The sequence below is a fragment of the Nyctereutes procyonoides genome, unplaced genomic scaffold, assembly GCF_905146905.1.
Source record: "Nyctereutes procyonoides isolate TBG_1078 unplaced genomic scaffold, NYPRO_anot_genome, whole genome shotgun sequence".
NCBI classification, from domain to species: domain Eukaryota; kingdom Metazoa; phylum Chordata; class Mammalia; order Carnivora; family Canidae; genus Nyctereutes; species Nyctereutes procyonoides.
Window position 1 is genome coordinate 55741807 of NW_026575140.1, and position 18049 is coordinate 55759855.

The 18049-nt window shown below is 53.9% G+C and overlaps 1 protein-coding gene across 2 annotated transcripts in view; it reads left to right on the forward strand.

Annotated features, from left to right (window-relative positions):
- Positions 1-17354, forward strand: part of STX8 (syntaxin 8) — a 252314-nt gene extending 234960 nt beyond the window's left edge. For both annotated transcript variants that reach the window (XM_055305919.1, XM_055305920.1), the window contains one exon: positions 17178-17354. In XM_055305919.1, the coding sequence (XP_055161894.1) occupies positions 17178-17183 (6 nt within the window). In that variant the 3' untranslated portion in view covers positions 17184-17354. The remainder of the gene's footprint in view (positions 1-17177) is intronic.
- The last annotated feature ends 695 nt before the right edge of the window (positions 17355-18049 follow it).

Consider the following 18049-nt stretch of genomic DNA (forward strand, 5'->3'; position numbering starts at 1 on the left):
ACCGTGCTGAAATGTTTATTGCATTCTTAGAAAGAGAACAAGGCATGGCGGGCGTGGGGAGCTCGGCCACGGCGAAGGAGGGGTGAAGGCAGGAGGGGAGGCAGGGCTTGCTCCAAGGATATTTTAGTGTGTCAATAAAAGACAGCGCTCTGAAAGGAAGGGACTTATATTACGGTCCTGCTATCAAGAATGCAGAAGCGTTCCAGCGAGCGTAAAAAATATACTTCAAGAATGTGCGAGGCCATAAGGAACCAATCATTAGACATTCCCTCTCTCATTTCCTCACCCACCATGCCGGAGGAAGGCGGCTCTCAGAGGGGCTGCCCAGGCTTTGAAACCAGCTCTGCAGAGGGCCGGTTCCAGGACACCCTCTGGGAGGGCAGGCTGCCGTGGTGAGCCACATGTGATGACCGAGCACCTCCTTTGGATGCACCATGCATTAGAGATGCGGCTGTGGTCCAAGATCAGGACCTGTGATGCGGGGAAGGGAGTGTCACAGCCGGCCCGTCAGCATCCAGCGGATCGTGGCCGAAGCGCAATCATTCCAGCTCCTTCCTGCTGTCCTTGGCCTCGCTGGTGCTTCTTCCCTCCCGTCTTGGGCCTTCCCCAAGGCTTCTGTCAGGAAGGAGAGTCACAGTGTGTTAGCGGTTCAGATCATCTGGTCAAATTGATGCTGAGTAGAAAGTCTGGCCATCCCTGGAGATGGTTGTGTGAGGCTGTGTGTTCAGAGCGAGGCAGTGTTGGCCATTGCATCTGCTGCTGTGGCCCCGGAGACCTTCTCAGAACAGAGGTATCTCTGTGGAGAGGAAATGGGGGGAGGGGTCATGACAGCATATGAGTTTTGGGCACCTGACACATCCCCAGGCTGCACCTCTTCTCACGAGGCTGCATGTCATCAGTGGGGAGTCACTGGGTGTCTGCTTTGCCCCCAGGACAGAGGCCCTCCTACCGGCTGGGGACCCCTGACCCTGCATCTTCCCAGCGCCCAGCAAAAGCACAGCCCTTCCCAGCGTGGTAACAGTTGACATTTTACTTCATGGGCTGGAGAACTTCTGATTCTACCTTCTGAAATGTTCTCAGATGTTAGTGCCAGAAGGATCGCACAGAGGGCTCGGTGACACCCTGCTTCCTGGGCCCTACTTCCAGAGGTCTGGACTCAGCAGGTGTGAGGCGGGGCCTGGGAGCTGCATTTCTAACCACCCCCCAGGTGGTCCTGACACCCCAGTGATCACACAGGAGCAGCACTGCTCCAAACACCAACATAGCATCTCCGTTGTTAGGTGACTTTTGATGATTTCCTCCTTAGAAATGGCTGTGAATAGCGAATAAAGAAGGATAAAAAGTTACAGAGAACCAATAAAACGTGGGTCATTTGTTCAATACGGAGAGTTTCAGTTTGCTGAAAACTGAGTCCAAATTGTGTTAAAAAGAAACCCATGAGCATCTGGTAAAATCCCAGCATTTCACTGAAATGTGACTCTGTTGATTTATTTGAAGGATATTTGTAGAATATGTTCTCCTCTCATTTTATGTTCAGATATTAACCTCTTATGGGTAATATATTAATTTTGAGTTTGGCAGTACCAGCTGTACTTACTCCTGTCCCCCTACAGTTCTTTACAACCAGCCCTCTGTAATAACCCGTTTTATTGATAGTTTATACTCTTCCTTTCGTTCATTCATTCAGCACGTATTCACTGAGCACTTAGTATGTGCCAAATACTGTTCCAGCTACTAGAATATCTCCACATTAATTATCACCAAATGTCGTTTGAAATCCACACCACGTACTCTTAATACCCAGGCAATCGATATTTGAGTCTAAATGACGAGCTGCTTTCCAATCAACCAAAACACAAGTGTACACTACAGTAAGCGTATGTTATATGACATTCATGCTGGGCACCTATGGATAACACTGTAGAGACAGAGTCATGTCAGTACATGGTCTGTCCTCTCCAGCTCTCAAGAATTTATAGATGGGGGGCACCTGGGGGGCTCAGTCAAGCGTCTGCCCTCAGCTCAGGTCATGATCCCCAGGTCCTGGGATAGAGTCCTGCCTTGGGCTCCCTGCTCCTCTGGAAGCCTGCTTTTCCCTCTCCCTCTGTCTCTCCCCACCCTCACCCCACCCCCGCTCTTGCTCTTGCTCACCCTCTCTCTAATAAATAAATTAAAAATCTTAAAAAAAAAAAAAGTACTTACAAATGATCAGCGAAGGTCATCCATGAACCCAATCAGTTGCTAATTTACCCAGGTAATGAGCTAATTTTCTGTAATGTATGTGTTCAGGATACAGAAAAAGCCAAGGAAAAGCAGTCCCAGGATGCTGTGGGCTCAGGAAAGGAGGTGTCACTGGGGAGGGAGCGTTTTTGAGCTGAGGCCAAAAGCCAGTGTCTGCACACTGGGTGTGTGGAAGCCGCAGAGGGCTCTGGAGCAGTGCGAGCAACCCGTGCCAAGGCACGGAGGTGTGAGAGATCGTGGAGTGCTGAGAGTGAGCGGCCAAGGTGGGAAAACTGGATCCTCATATTGGGAACGTGTCATAATTCAATTTGGCTATTTTGCCTTGCAATGATTTCTGAAATTATCTGACAGACCAAGTTCAGTGCAAGTCAACAAATATTTCAACGCCAAGTCTGACATTTTTGGATTGTCTCTTCTCGTTTCCAAAAGACTGGATATGGAGAAGATGATGATATGGTTGTAATAGGATCCTCAAGCACCTTTTCTTACTTGTGCCAACAGCGAGCATCCAAGAGGCAGGTATATTTTGGGCCTGGCATGTGGCACAGATATCTGGTGTTGGCTTGGACAAGCTAAGGGGGAACCCAGGACACTGAGTTGTATCATCAAGATGCTTTTCTCTGACTGTATCTTTAGGTTCTCATGAAGCATCTTCCACACTGACCACCCTTGGGGGAAGAGAGAGAAGACTTCTATCTGGGTTGCCTTATCCCCAAAAGTGGCATAAACCCCATTTCTTAAGGAAGTCACCCCAGACAGGTCTCCCTTACTTTCTGCTCTGTATCCTTGGGCCTCAGACATCTCTCTGTTCATCCTTCTCACCAATAAAATCCTTGCTTAACCATTTTTAGGTTGGCTATATTCTAGAACATCTGGCTTGGGGTCTCATCCATTTATTTTCATCTGACTCATCAGTGGCATCATTGAATCTGTGTCTCAGAGCCACAAGGGTTTTGGAAGCACCAGTTCTTGGTCCAGGTTTTCACTCAGGAGCACTCTGAAAGTGGCAACCTCCCCCGCCCCCACACAAAGGTCGATTTATATGGATCCTTGGATGATTTACTGGCCGTGAAAGGACATCTCTGGGGCTGGGAAAAAGTGTTCAAGAATAGTATGAATGGAGCTGGGGTCACTGCAGGTTCCCCTGACGAGGGAAGAGGCCACTCCGCACTCCACAGTGTGCAAACCTGTAGCATGTCCTGTGTCTGGGGTGAGGGTTCCGTGGCCTACCTGGCCTGGTTGCTCCTGCACATTTCCCAGATCGAACTGCGAGCTCCAATGCTGCTGCTGCTTTTTTTTTTTTTTTTAAAGATTTTATTTATTTATTCTTGAGACACAGAGAGAGGCAGAGACACAGGCAGAGGGAGAAGCAGGCCCCATGCAGGAAGCCGGATGTGGGACTCGATCCTGGGACTCCAGGATCACGCCCTGAGCCAAAGGCAGATGCTCAACCACTGAGCCACCCAGGTGTCCCTCCAGTGCTGCTTCTGGTAAGAGACCCATTTCATAAGATCTGGTGCCAGGCAGCTTCTGGGTGTCTCTTTTGTTTTTACTCCACCTGTCTTGTGATGCTGGCGTGCCGGAGGACATTTACCCTGTCCCTGCAGCCAAGCATCTCACTCTAGCCATATCCTTGAGTGAGGGCCCCAGGGCCCAAACAGGAGACCATCGGTGCACTCTGGTCCCTTCTGTGGGCAAATATAAACCGCATTTTTTGGAAGTGCTCTTAATATGGGTCTTTTCATATATCTGGGCATACACGTAGTTGGGGAATTTTGTATGAGCCTAAATTTTAAAATCTGTGTTCATGAGAGGGTGTTTGGAACATAAGGAAGGGTGGTCCCGCACTCCTCAGGCATCCCCCTCTTCCTGGTGCTGTGTGATAAGAGGATGCAGCAGCATTGATGCGCAGAGGGCCTCACAGACACGGTGCAGACTGGAGCATCTTCTGTCCAGGGTGCAGATTGTGAAGGCCACTCTTGTAGCCAGAACAGTCTCCAGCAGGAGTAATGGCAGCCAATGACAGCTGACAATGTGCCACGTGCTAGGTAGTATGCTCGTCACTGAGCCTCCTACCTCGTCTCGTCTGAATGGCAACTCTGGTGCGAGGGCTAGTATTCCCCCAATTTTAGGCTCAGAGGTGGGGTCCCTTACCCAGACGGCAGAGCCATGGTGTGAATGCAGGTGTCTGATTGTTCAGCCCACGCTGCAGTTCCCATCACTACGCTGGACGGCCTCTCAGAGAGGAGGATCTTGGATTCGTACACCCCTGTCACTTGGCTGCACAGTCAAGAAGTGACACACATGGCACTGGGAGTTAGTGGGCCAGAGAGCTTCATGTCACTTCCTCATGACCATTTGCAAGCATGGGTGACCCTTGGAGCTCATATTTCTGCCTGGATGACAGGGATAGGCTCACAGGCCAAGCCAAGGGATCATGACATATGTTCTGGCTATTTGGGAAAAGACTCCACTCTTCAAATGAAAGGACCATGTCGGGCTGCCCTCGCCAGCCCTTATCCCTCCTTTCTCCCCCAGCTCTTAGCGCTCATGTTTCTTCTCTGTGGCTCTTGGTTGTACATGGCCCATGTCACCTTGGAGGCCGAAGAAATGCTGGCTTGGGGGACGGGGGTGCAGGCAGATGTGCTCTCTGGGTTGACAGAGTGTCCACCCGAAGCACCAGAAAGTCTACTAGCAATCCCCCTACAATGAATTCACCCTGATTCTTCCAAACTTCAGGAGACATCTGGCGTCTACTACTCCCTCTTCCTCCTCCTGCCACCAGAACCTGGTTTTTACAGGTCAGATTACAGCAAGCCGGGGGGCAGTGCTACTATTAAGTGAAACGCCCCCCCCAAAAAAAAGACAACAGCCACCTGTTTTGGCGCTTTTTTTGAGATTTTATTTACTGCTGGAGAAAGAAAGAGCACAAACAGGGGGAGAAGGAGAAGCAGGCTCCCCACTGAGCAGGGAGCCTGACATGACCTGAACCGAAGGCAGATGCTCAACCACTGAGCCACCCAGGCACCCCAACAGCCATTGGTTTTCGAAGCACACTATTCATTTGGGCACAGAGCTGTCACAACAGGGCCACATGAGGAATCGCCACCGTCTGAGAAGACCATGTGCTAAACCACACGCCCCCCCTGCCCCCCCAAGACAACGCGGCTCCCGGTGTCTGCCGAGCAGGGTGCCCTGTCCTGGAAAGTGCCGGGGACCCACTGACAAGTTCTTCCCTGCCAGCCCGCCTTTTTCTGCGCTCCATAATAAGTCCCCTTTCTGTTTGCACTTGTCATTACATCACCCGTCGTCATTCCAACCGGCTGCCGTAATGTGTTATTACTGACCTTCCGTATTATTAACGTTCATGGATGGCAGTTTCCTGGTGCCACGTAGGAAGGCACCCTAATCTTACCCGCAATATGTTTCCAGATCCCACTGTGGGATGGTGGGTTTCTGGAAAGTATTAGCACTCCCTCCTGCTGGTGCCCCTAGAACTCGAGGGAGGGGGGATCTGTGCCTTGGAGCCACCATGGGAAGAGAGAAGCTTTGTTCTCTGCAGCACTTTGCACCTTCTAGAACGCTGTGTGATTTACTTACTTGGGGTTTTTGTCTCTCTGCACCCACTGTACCCCCCCAAGCCAGCAGGCGCGCAGGCTCATATGCATGCACGCACACCCCCCCCACACACACACACAAATAGCAACACAATGTGGGCGGGAATTTTTGTCTTTTTGTTCACTGCCATGTCTCTAGGGACGAGAACAGTGCCTGGTACTTGTAGGTGCTCAGTCGGTATTCGTTGAGTAAATCAAAATCCACCACAGAGATGGAGAATCCAGAGGCTATCAGTGATGTTTTTCCTTTCCTAACCACATCAGGAGCGGGGACTTCCTGTTTCCTTGGTGACAGGACACTGTCTGAGCACCTTGATATGCAGTGTGCGAGGCATATACGAAGTGCCTGGACCGCCCATGGTGGCACATGTGGCTCTTGTTAGCAGCACCATGGTGGCCAGAACAATGCACATCTACCTGGGACCTACCCACACGCTTGATGGGCCCCTACAGGGTGTGCTCTGGGGAGCTAGGGATCCCCAAGGGGAAGGGGCCAAGCCACTTGCTCACCCCAACCAAGGTGTTCTTGTTTACAGGATGGGGGGCTCTCCTGCCCCGATCTCTGCTCTGAGTACCTCTTCCCCTAGAGCCTGAGCGTCTCTCCTGTTCCCTTTGACTCTTCAGGACAGCACCTGTAGTGTTACCCCAAGAATATCCGTGACATAATTGGAGGCATGACTGGAAAAGAGTGTCTGAGATCTCTTGCTGGTGAATGATTTCAAAGGGACCCCAGCCCCCTCCAAGTAAGGAGGGATGCGACACAAGCTTGCACATCCCCTAGGAACAGCGCCCTCATTGCTCTTTCAACGAGATGTATAGTAAAGCGAAACCATCCATGTGTTGCTCTTACGTTTTCCCAAATAACTGGAGACAAATAGTTATTTTTGCTGGCGACCTCTTTACTGAAAGGTCTCGGTTACAAGTCAGAGGAAAGGACCCTGGCTCATTTAGGCTAAAGAATGTGTCATTTGTGTTAACAACATCGGGTGACTGGCGAGAATCCAAGCAGTAATTGAACCAGGAAGAGTCGGAACCAAGGCACATCCTGGGACCCCCCACCCCCGGGCCTGTTTTTTTGGCCGCCCCTCTAGAGCATCACCATTATGGCAACTGCCCCAACTCTACTCGGTCCAAACTTCACAATTCCTGGGGAGGAGAGGTCCGTTGGCCTCACGCAGGCTCTGCTGCTGGGCCCATCAGCTGTGTATGTGGCAGGGTCAAGTTGAACAGACACCTAGCTGCTGCCCCCACCCCACCTCCCAGGAAGATGGTGCTCTGGGGTTTGGAACTCAGAGCCTCGGTCCAAATATACCTCCCAGTGGGCTTCTGCATATTGGTCAAATGATTTGGTTTAAAAAAAAAAATCAGAAGGCCAAGCATCTGACGCATTGAGAAGGCAATGCATGCTGCCGGCCATGCCTCCGTGCCCTGCCTTTCTGTACCTGACTTAGAACTTTGGCAGTGGCTCCCTCCTGTCGCCTTGCCCGGTATCCCTAATTGATGCCAGGTGACGCTTTCCAGTGCAAACAGCGCAAACGAAGGGGTTCGTGATGGTGAATCCATAGCCTGACTGGAGCCATCCAGAAATCTTTTGACACTTAGTCAAGAGGGAATTGTCAAAACAAGATATCCATAACCGAGTTCCTGACGGTCTTTTCAGAGACACTTGAATTTCTGCCAGATTCCAGACAGGCTCACACTCCCAGGGGTAACGCGTGGCAGAGGGAGGGGATATTTCTCAGCAAATATTGATGCACCAGACAACTAGCACTAAATTATTGACTTGACAACTCATAACAAGCTGGTTCTGATTGCCGATAGGGAGGCTCGTCTATTTAGAATTGAGCTCTGCCGTTGAGCCGCGGTGATTTGCTGGCCTGAACGTCCTTCAGGGAAGGGAAATGAGTAACACTTTAAGAGCACAGATGGGGCCTCGAAACTAGTCAGCACTTTCTGCGCAGGAAGCAATAGTAAGGCCAAGCTTTTGCACACTCCCTCCGAGGAGCCCTATCAGCTGCAGAGCATTTTCGGTTTGTTTTGCGGAGCCAGGGATGGGTTGATTTCTGCCTCTCTTCGGGAGAGGACCAGGAGGCCCACGAAGAGCCACATGCATGTCTTTGCACCCGTTGGACCCAACCCACGGTGGGTCCTGGGTGGTGAAATCTGATTGCGCTTGGGCACACTTTATCCTGGGCAGTGCCCAGGGCCGGCCGCCCACTGCGACTGCTTGACCCACAGGCCTTGACTGCCTGGCCACAACATGATTTGCCCTGGCTGGTGAGATGTGCTGTCGTGTCTGGTCCTCCACCGACCGAGGGTCAGTGTTGGCCTTGTGGGGGCCTCGTGTCCGTGACAGAGCCACCCAATCGATGCCCAGGGAGGCAGGTCCCTGGAGCCCAGAGCCCAGGAGCCTGCCTTTCCCTAGGCCTGCATCCGCTGGGCTCTGGCAGCCGTAATTCCTTCCAATTTCCTGTTTCTAGACAAGCCCCTCTCTTTGTCCCATCCCCCACTGCTGTCAAGCCACCTTCCCAATTCCTGCTTCTTGCCAGGACTGCTCACTCTCTCTGGCCCCCAGATGTCTCCCCACAGCATCCTCCCCCTCCCCCATCCCTGCCTTCTCTCCAGGGTTGACTTCCTTCCAGCTTCTCTGTGGACGCCAAGCATCTTTCCTCCAGCTCCTCTGTGGATGCTGAGCCTTGCCTGTCGTTTGCATCAAGATGGGGTGGCAGCCCGGGGACCCGGGAGATGGATTGTCCCCAGATGGGGCCTGGGCCTTCAGAGGGCAGTGCGACAAGGGTGGCCCGTCTCTCCTCCCTGCATCACCTCAGCACAGATCCAGTGCAGACACCCTCGGGGAGTGGGGGTGGGGGCAGGCTTGCCCCTTCTAGAGCCACTCCAGAGGAGAACACAGTTCCCACCCTCAGGAAGCTTGTCCTTTCCAGATGGACCAGAATTTGGTCACATGGGCCCGGTATGCTGTCGCTCTCGCGGCAGCCCCGAGGGTGCTGGCATGCACAAGTGTCACTGCCTTCTTCACATAGGCTAGCAAGAGCCCGGGGCCGCACCTGTCCCTGGGCTGGAATCCCATCCAGAGGCAGAGACAGACACACTCAGGTGACATCACAGCCAAAGCAACGTTAAGATGTTTCATCTAAGTTTTTGTTGTTTTTGATCAGAATCAAACCACACACCAATTCTAGGCTGATCTTTTGCCTTCTCGTGTGTTTCTTTGAGGGGTCTGTCACTTGGCGTCACAGACACAGCCTCCCACCACCCCCCGGTCAGCCCTCGGTGGCCTGCCTGGGTCATGTCCCCTCCTGAGCACGCTCCCTGGCCAGGCCCAGCCCCTGCAGCACCCCCTCCCAGGAAACGTGACCATCAGCCCAGAGCCTGCTGTTGGCCTGCGGCCTTCCTGGGGCTCTCCCAAGGTCAAGGTGGGACCAACCTCTGAGACCCCATCTCCTTACCCACAGATCAAGGGAAATTGTTGCTTTGCCAGCCCCACTGACGTCTGGTGAGAACAGCACAGGATTTATGTGTAGAACGTTCTGAGTACATGTACACGTAGCAGCATGACCACAGCTCTTTTTTTTTTTTAAGATTTTTTTTTTAATATAGTCACAGAGAGAGAGAGAGGCAGAGACCCAGGCAGAGGGAGAAGCAGGCTCCATGCACCGGGAGCCCGACGTGGGATTCGATCCCTGGTCTCCAGGATTGCGCCCTGGGCCAAAGGCAGGCGCCAAACCGCTGTGCCACCCGGGGATCCCAATGACCACAGCTCTTAATCGTCACTTCTGTTCTCATGCTGCCGTTGACTCCACGCATCGATGTGATGGAGATGATTGGTGCTGGCCCCGCTCGAGTGCCCAGCGTCCCCACACAGAGCTAACCGTGCTCCAGGGCCAGGCAAGGCCTCAGAGCCCCCTCAGCTTTCCCCTGGGGTTTGCTCTGCCCTCCTCCTCCTACCTGTGACCCCGGCCCCTGCACTGCCCCGGCTCTGACCATGCCTCCCACGCGGGGCCCGCACCCCGGGACCGTGGCACTCCTGTCACCTGGCGTCCCCTCAGCTGGCTCTGCTGGCTCTGCTTGCCTTCCCACCGCCTCCAGCCTTCACCCAGCCCTTCCTGTGGCTAATGACCCAAACAGAGGCTGCCAGACATTCCACCCTGAACTTGCAACCTTTCCTGGACACCCGTCACCATGGCTGGGCCGTGGCTGGAACTAGGCTCCAGTTTCTGAATGGGTTGCCACCCAGGGGTTCCCTCTGGTTCTGCTCCTCCCCCTTCTTTCCTAGGGAGTGAATGACATCCTATTTCTGTTGTCAGGCCGTGAGCCTGGCTCTCTCGGGGACATTATGCTGCACCCGCTGTGCACGCAAGGGTCATCACTGTCATTGTCACTGGTTTCTGGAGCGCCACATTCGCTCTGGGAGCCTCATGCACTTCATTATCAGCGTATCCTCACCGCACTCCTAGAAGTCGGTATTTCGAGGCTTGTACAGGTGGTGGACCCGAACACTCCCAATGCCCGCAGATTTGCACTCAGGTCTCCCAGACTCCCCAGAACAACGTCTCGTGGCCCCACGTCAGTCTGTATGATCCCTGTCGCAGGAGATCCTCTGCCCTAAGGAAAGGACTATTAATAAATCCTACAGGCACATAAGGGAGGAAGACGATCATTTAAGAGCACTGGTCTGGCTCTGGGAGTGTCCCAGGCCATCGCCCTGCAGAGGGTGCCCCAGGGCAGAGGGTGAAAGCAACAGGGGGGACATGAGGTCTGTTGAGGGGATCAGCCCCCAGAGCTGCCCCATGTAAGAACAGAACCAAAGTCAAAAGAGCAGAGAAGACTTTTGCTCAGTTTTTTTTTAACGAAAGCACTGTTGGCAGAACTGTGGCAGCAGGGGGGGCGGCCCCTGCCCCTCTCCCCAGGCGGTACCTGCAGTACCTTCCAGGCTGGTGGGAGGGAGGTTGCCGGGCCCATCCTGCGCCCCCGGCTGGGGTCCCAAGGGTACCTGCCTCCTGCCGCCCTCCACTCCCAGAATCCACGTGTGAATACGGTTCACCTTCTCTGCTGGCTGGCTTCATTTTTCTTAGCCTGCTTGCCCAGTAATGGGATTAAAGGGAACATTTACATAAACTTTTGAAAACAAATATTCCGGTTTGGTCTCCTCTCGGAGTACTCCCCACCTGGGCTCCCGAGGTGCCTCAAGAAATCGGTCTGATCCCTGAGAGCGGGCAGTTAATGCGTGAGCAAATGTCACCTGTAGGCACAACTGGAAAAACACGCAGCTATCCTACGGCTGCTGGAGTCCCCACCCGATGGCTGCCTGGAGCCCCCCACCCCCAAACGGCTGCCCCAAGCCCCCCATGGCTGCCCGGAGCTTCCTCAGGCCCTAGTGCCCAACAGCCCACATTCGGGTGCAGAACCATGTGGAAGGGGGGGGTGTTGGGGGTGGGTGGGCAGTCCCCACCACCCAGGCAGCTTTGCTGGGACAAAACCCCATCAGATAACAGTGCTCTTAGCATCCCCTGCCTGCCACCCTCCATCCTCTGCCCTCCTACCCTGTCACCCCCCACCCCATCACACTCCCACCCCTCCACCCTCCCACCCTTCACCCCTCCCTCACCCCTCCTACCCTACTTCCCCATCCCTCCCACTCCTCACCCTCCACCCTCCACTGGCTCTGGCCCCTCCATTCCCACTGTGCTTAGCTCTGCATCCCCTATAGCTGGGGCTGAGGGGGCCATGGTCTGTGCTGACATCTGCTCTCTCAAAAAAAGCTAGAGTCCATATTCCTCCTCCTCCCCTCCTCCCCTCTCCCATTCCCTTCCTCCCCTTCTTCCCTTCCCTCTTCCTCCCCTCCCTCATTCCCCTCCTCCTCTTCCCCTTCCCCTCTTCTTCCTCCCTTTCTCTTCCTCCCTTCCCTCCTCCTCCTCTTCTTCATCCCCTGCTCTTCCTTCCCTTCCTCCTCCCTTCTCTCTCTCCTCTTCCCCTCCTTTATCCCCTGCCCCCCTCCTGCCTCCCCTCCCTCCTCCCCTGCCCCTCCTTCCCTCCCTCTTCCCCCTTCCATCCCTCCTCCCCATCCCTTTCTCCTTCCTCCTCCCCTGCCTCCTTTGCACCTCTTCCCCTCCCTCCTCCCCCTCCTCCCTCCCCTCCCCTCCCTCCTCCATAAGCCCTGAGAGCTGCTACCTATATGCTCAACTGTGGCAGACACATCAGCAGCACAGCCTCCATTAATTTGCTGATTCCCGGTGTTTCCCTGGAAAAAACATAAACCATTAATCCAGATAACGATCTTCAGAAAACACAACAAACACTGTTCTGGAGAGACTGTGTCTCATGTCCCTCTCCAGTCTGAGAAAGGAGTTTGTTTTCTTACATCTTTTTTTAATTGCCATGAGCTGGACTTGTAAATACTCTAAGTGGTTGAGTAATACCCATCTGGTAAGCTGACCAGAGGAAATGGCCACTCTTCTCCACTCCCGTGACCCGGGCGCCCCGTGCCGGCCCTGCGAGGGGCCCGTGGCTGTGGGGAGGGAAGCCCAGCCTCGCCAGGTGCCAGCACCCTGGTGCCCGGGGCTGAGCGGAGCACGGAGGGCAGGGTCCTGAGGCCCGCAGCCTGGCCAGGTGTCTCCGGGCCGCGGGTGGGGACAGAGAGCCTTCATTGTCTGAGAAGTTGGCAGCTTCCCAGAAGCTCAACTGTCTTTCCTCGTTCTGAAATGTCAAACATTTCCTTAGCTGGGGGATGGATGAGCAGACCCCCGAGGCTTGAGTGCTGTTCGGAGGCAAAAGAAAGAAGTTCTCTCTTCTGCACGTGACTGAATACCATTCCCCCTTCTTCCCGTGGCCTCGGCTGTGGTCTGAGGCCCCTAGACTGGAGCCACTTCCCTGTGCCTCGGGCCGGAGGCTCTTCCCTGGTCCTGGCTTTAAGAAAAAGCCAATCGTCCGTGCTCATGTGTGGTGGTGACTTTTTTTGTTTTAATGATGCCTTCTCCTTGAGTGATCCTCACTGAAGTAGAGGGAGAGGAAGTCTGTCTTGGGGTTAACTTCCAAAGAATAGGCTGGGGACAGGGCACAGGTGAGGGCACAGGTAAAACTAGACGGGCCACGAATCCATCTTTGTGCATCGTGGTACATTAGGCTCTTCCGCCCACTTTTGTATCTGTTGACAGTTTTCCACCATAAAACGCGGACAAGAGGGGCACCTGGATGGCTCAGTGGTTGAGCATCTGCCTTGGGCTCAGGATGTGACCCTGGGATCCTGGAATTGAGTCCCACATCAGGCTCCCTGCAGGGAGCCTGCTTCTCCCTATGCCTGTGTCTCTGCCTCTCTCTGTGTGTCTCTCAGGAATACTAAATTTTAAAAAAGAAGGAAAGAAAAGAGACTCTGTATCCCAGTTTTTCAGCCCAAAGGAGCCTGGTCGCCCCATCTCTGATAAGCCTCACATCGTGTTTGGGACCAGGGTCCCCGCTGGACAGGCCTCGCTGGTGCAGAGAAAGAGGAAGAGGTACAGGAGGGGTCAGTTCCAGCTGGATTCCAGGTCTGGCTCCTGGGCTTTAGGTCAGAGCTTTCCCTCACCAAGGACAGAGAGACGAGAGAGTTGTCACCAGCTGGGAAAGTAAGCAGGGGAGGCGATGTGCCCATGGCACTTACACAAAACCTGGCACACACACGGATTCTGTGCACAGCATGGCTTAGCCCTCCCTGGCTTTAGAACGAGCCTTGGTCACTCTTCCCAGAACATCTTCAGGGAAGAGAGGCTCCATTCAAGGAAGGTGCCAGAGCTGTGGGCACGCTCTAGGGAGGCCAGAGTCTCCGAGAGAAGCATTGCTATGTGGTGAGGTATGTAAACACCTGTTCTTTGACCAGGAGAACCCAACAGGCAGGGCTGGCCTTCAACTTGTCACTGTCACCGGCCACCTTGAGATGACTTCCTGACACTGATCATCCGCACACACCGGTTTACTGAAACCTGGTGAAAATGTCGCAGCCAGAGGGCCCCTGTTTGCTGTGAAAGGGTTGAAAATATAAAAGATGTATTTGTCACTGTCCCCTTCCATCTCTCGACGGGAACCCCGTTGACCACATTACATCGGAGTACTGTCTCTCTCAGGGCGCCTGGGGGGCTCAGTTGGTGAAACATCTGCCTTTGGCTCATGTCATCATCCAGGGGTCCTGGGATTGAGTCCGGCCTGCTTCTTCCTCTGCCCCTCCCCCACTCATGCTCTCTCTTCCCAATAAAGACCTTACATCTCTAAAATAACAACAACAGCAAAGTACTCCCTCTCTCTGTGGTGTCAGGAGCAAAGTGCATTTTTGGTTTTCATGGGTACTGAGGTCCCCTGTGTCACCTCTGTCCAGCATGGCTTGTGCGACTCACGGTTTCTATGTTACAATAATGATCAGCTTACGGAGGAATCGCTGTATTGATGGTAGTTCCAGGAGGCCCAGCCACCAATCTGTAAAACTGTCCCAGTAAAGGACGCCCCCCCAGGAGCCTCTGTCTGGGCTCCTGGCGTCCGCGTGGTGTTTGTTGATGGGTGCTGACCGCCTCTTGGATCTTCTCCTCCTTTAGCTTCCTTGATACACGTTCTCACCTGCTCCCTCTTGGTTGATTCTTCTTTGTCTTTCTTATTGGTTCTTCTTGTCCCTTCCAGATAGTCACTACATTGGTTCATTCATATCTGTCTATCATCTATCAATCGATCAATCAATCAGATGTGCCATGTCTCTTCTGCGAGTGATGCTCTGTTCTGGATAAACTCCAGAAGGAGGAGGGAGGAGGCAGGAGGGAGCATGGCTCACTGAGCAAACCGAAGGCCGATGGCTGGCTCCCAGGTGCAGAGGTTGGCTGCAGGGGTAGCAGGGGTCCCAGATTCTGCAGGGCCCGTGAGAGCCCTCCACCCCCACCCCGTAAAGAGTCTGGATTTCAGCTGAGCCATCTGAGAGCGTGCAACACACACAGTCACCCGATCTGGTTTCCATTCCAGCTCAGTTGTGGGGAACGGATTGGGCAGAGTGGGCGCCAGGTGGGCACAGTGCAGTGGCCCCGTTTCACGGTGCCCGGTGCCCAGAGGCCCCTTCCCTCGGATTGTGTACAAACTCGAACCGGGTGTGTGGTTTCTTCTTCCCAGCTGGTCTCTGCCCTCCAGCTCCTGGCTCCCACCTCTTGTTCCGCTGTGCTTGTCACCCCCCCCCCGCCATGTGAATCTCAGGGTCACTTGTGTCGACCTCTCCTTGGGCCTCCCTCCTCCCCCGGCCATGCCCAGTCCAGAACCCCTACTGCACAGCGAGCCTCTCGGCCTCAAGGGTTCTCCCAGCTCCGATCCTGCATGAGCAGCTGGCAACAGAACCTCTTCCAGAAACACCTCGTCTCCTGACTTTCCTTAGCACCCAGGCCTCCCTTTTATCTTTGGGGTTATTAGCCTGCACCCTGGACAGCTAGCAGTTGCCCCTGAATTGTGAGATAAAGTATCACAGCCCTGCTTCTAAACTGCTGACATGTAGCCGAATTTACCAGGAAGAGAAGAAATCCCCAGAGGAAAGAAGTGGAGACCAGACCCCCCATGGATGAACCCAGGCTGCAGCTGGGTCATCACCAGCCACAATGATGGAGAGTAGGGATCTGCAGACTTCTCTGAAACACCAAATAGTAAATAGCATAGGCTTTGCAGACCACAGTGTGTCATATCTCCTTTGTCTTTTTCTTTTTTTTTTTTAAGATTTTATTTATTCATGAGAGATACAGAGAGAGGCAGAGACACAGGCAGAGGGAGAAGCAGGCTCCCTGCGGGGAGCCCGATGTGGGACTCGATCCCAGGACCCCGGGATCACAACCTGAGCTGAAGGCAGATGCTCAGCCGCTGAGCCACCCAGATGCCCCTGTGCCAGTATTTCTGAAGGCTCAGAAAAAATAGGCAGTTTCCCAGAAAAATATAACTTAACAAAACTGACTCCCAGTGTGGGAAGCTGTCGGGTGTAGGGTGAGTGTCGAGGACACCCTGCCTAACCATTCATCCATCTGTTCACCAACGGGCATTGAGTCCCTACCCAGGAGCCATCGTGGAAGGTGGGGGTGCAGGAGCAGGTGAGGTCATCCCAGGTCCGGACCTTCTGCCCCTTCTGTCCAGTAGAACTTTCCATGGTGATAAAGGAAAGCTCATCTGTTTTCTCTGTCCAGCCTAGTAGCCGCTGGCCACATGGGGCTCTTGAGCACTCACAGCATGGTTAGCGGAAAAAGCTGAGCTCTTAATTTTATTTGATATTAATTCATGGAAATGGAAAGAGCCCCATGTGGCCAGTAGGTATCTGGTCAATAGGATCCAAAATGTGTTAGCGGCTTCCTGTAGGAGCATAGGGATTTGAACCCCTGGGACCAACCTTCCAGAAAACAGCTTCTCAGTCTGAGCTGGGCAGCCCTGGGGGCCCAAGAGCCACGTGATCTACGTGTCTGACTCACCTGTTACTTCCTTGACGCATCCGTGTGCTTTACCCTGTGAACATCTTGCTTCCCCCTCAGGTTCTCAGTAGCTCAGGGACCCTTGACACAGCAAATGTTTATTGAGTGCTGACTTTGCAGGAGTCTCTCCACTGGATTTTTTAAAAAATTTTTTAAATTTTTTTTAATTTTTAAAAAGATTTTATTTATTTGAGACAGAGAGAATGAGCGGAGGAGAGGGACAGAGGGAGAGGGAGAAGCAGGCTCCCTGCAGGGAGCCCGACATGGGACTCAATCCCAGGACCCTGGGATCATGACCTGAGCTGAAGGCAGATGCTTAACCCACTGAGCCCCCCAGGAGCCCCTCCTTTGGATATTTTTACAGATGAGTGACACAAGCATCTTGGACTCAAGAAGAAAAGGCAAAACCTCGTATGCAGTGGAGAAAATGGATTATAGATTTAACATTTCCTTGCCAACCCTAAAGCCCTTTGCTTTATTGATGTTTCCTCAAGGCAAACTGAAAACAGAGCCGAGCTGCGCACAGAGGGCAGAGCCAGGGACAGAGTATGCAGGCCCCTCCTCACCCAGCACCTCCAGCACCCCCAGCCTTGCTGGCACTTTGCTGGCAGAGCTCTCCAGGTGGAGAGGCGGAAACCGTTCAGCATCCCTGGAGCCCCTGCCTCTGCACCCAGCACTCCAGGGCTGCTGAGAGCGCACGCGCGCGCGCACACACACACGAACACAACCCACAGGTTTAGAGGACCCATGGACACACTGCAGAACCACATCCGCCGTCCCCTGTAAAGGGGGTTGAGAGGCTGCACACTGCCCTTCATCATGAATCGCTAAAGCAGTCTCTCGTGCTTCTGTTTTCCAGGGATGATCATGGTGATTTTATTGCTGCTCGTGGCTATCGTGGTCGTGGCAGTCTGGCCCACCAACTAGTGACAGCAAGGGGACCGCCAGCTGTGACACCTGCCGGTGATGGAGAAAAGCCCAGCACCCCAGTGGTACATGAAACTGCTCTCAATAAATCCCTCCCCAAAGCTCTGAACCTCCGATGTGTGTTGCTTCCGAAAGGTACATGGCAAGCTGCCTAGAGCTGCAGGCCCGGGGTGACCCTTTTGGTCTCGACACTGGCCATTTGGGTGCCGGCCCAAGGTCCCTGAAGTGGTCATGCCCCATGGCTGCTGGGAGTTCCCGGCTACCCCACAGTGTCCTGGACATCCTGGGGGGCAGGTAGCAGGTTAACAGCCTATGGCTTCAGGCATCTGTGTGCCTGAGGAGGTCGTGTGCCCACGAGTGGACAGCCAAGGCCCTGTGTGTCCCGGCAGGGAGGAGGAGGCGGACACATGGTGTGTGTCTGAGGACACACCTGTCCCCCTGCTACCCTGTCCAGGTCACTCCCGGGGCTTGCTGTCATTACTCAGAAACATTGTTCTCTACTTTGGGAACTGCCTTCAGGCCCATTTCCCAGGCTGACCTTGACTCCAAGCAGCCAGACGAGGTCTGGTGAGCACGGTGGGGGCGGACGGGATGTTATCAGGCTGGAAAGCACCCAGTTAGGGCTCAGAGAGAGGGGTGATTACGACGTCAGGAGGGCAGTGCCTTTATTCGGCTCCTAAACAGGCTCTGAGCGCCCCGTGTGGGTGCGTAGACGGCAGTGGAGGTGTGAGTGTGTGTGTGTGTGTGTGTGTGTGTATGCACGGTGTGAATAAGAGCCGGTGGGCGGGGGAGGCTGCAGAGGAC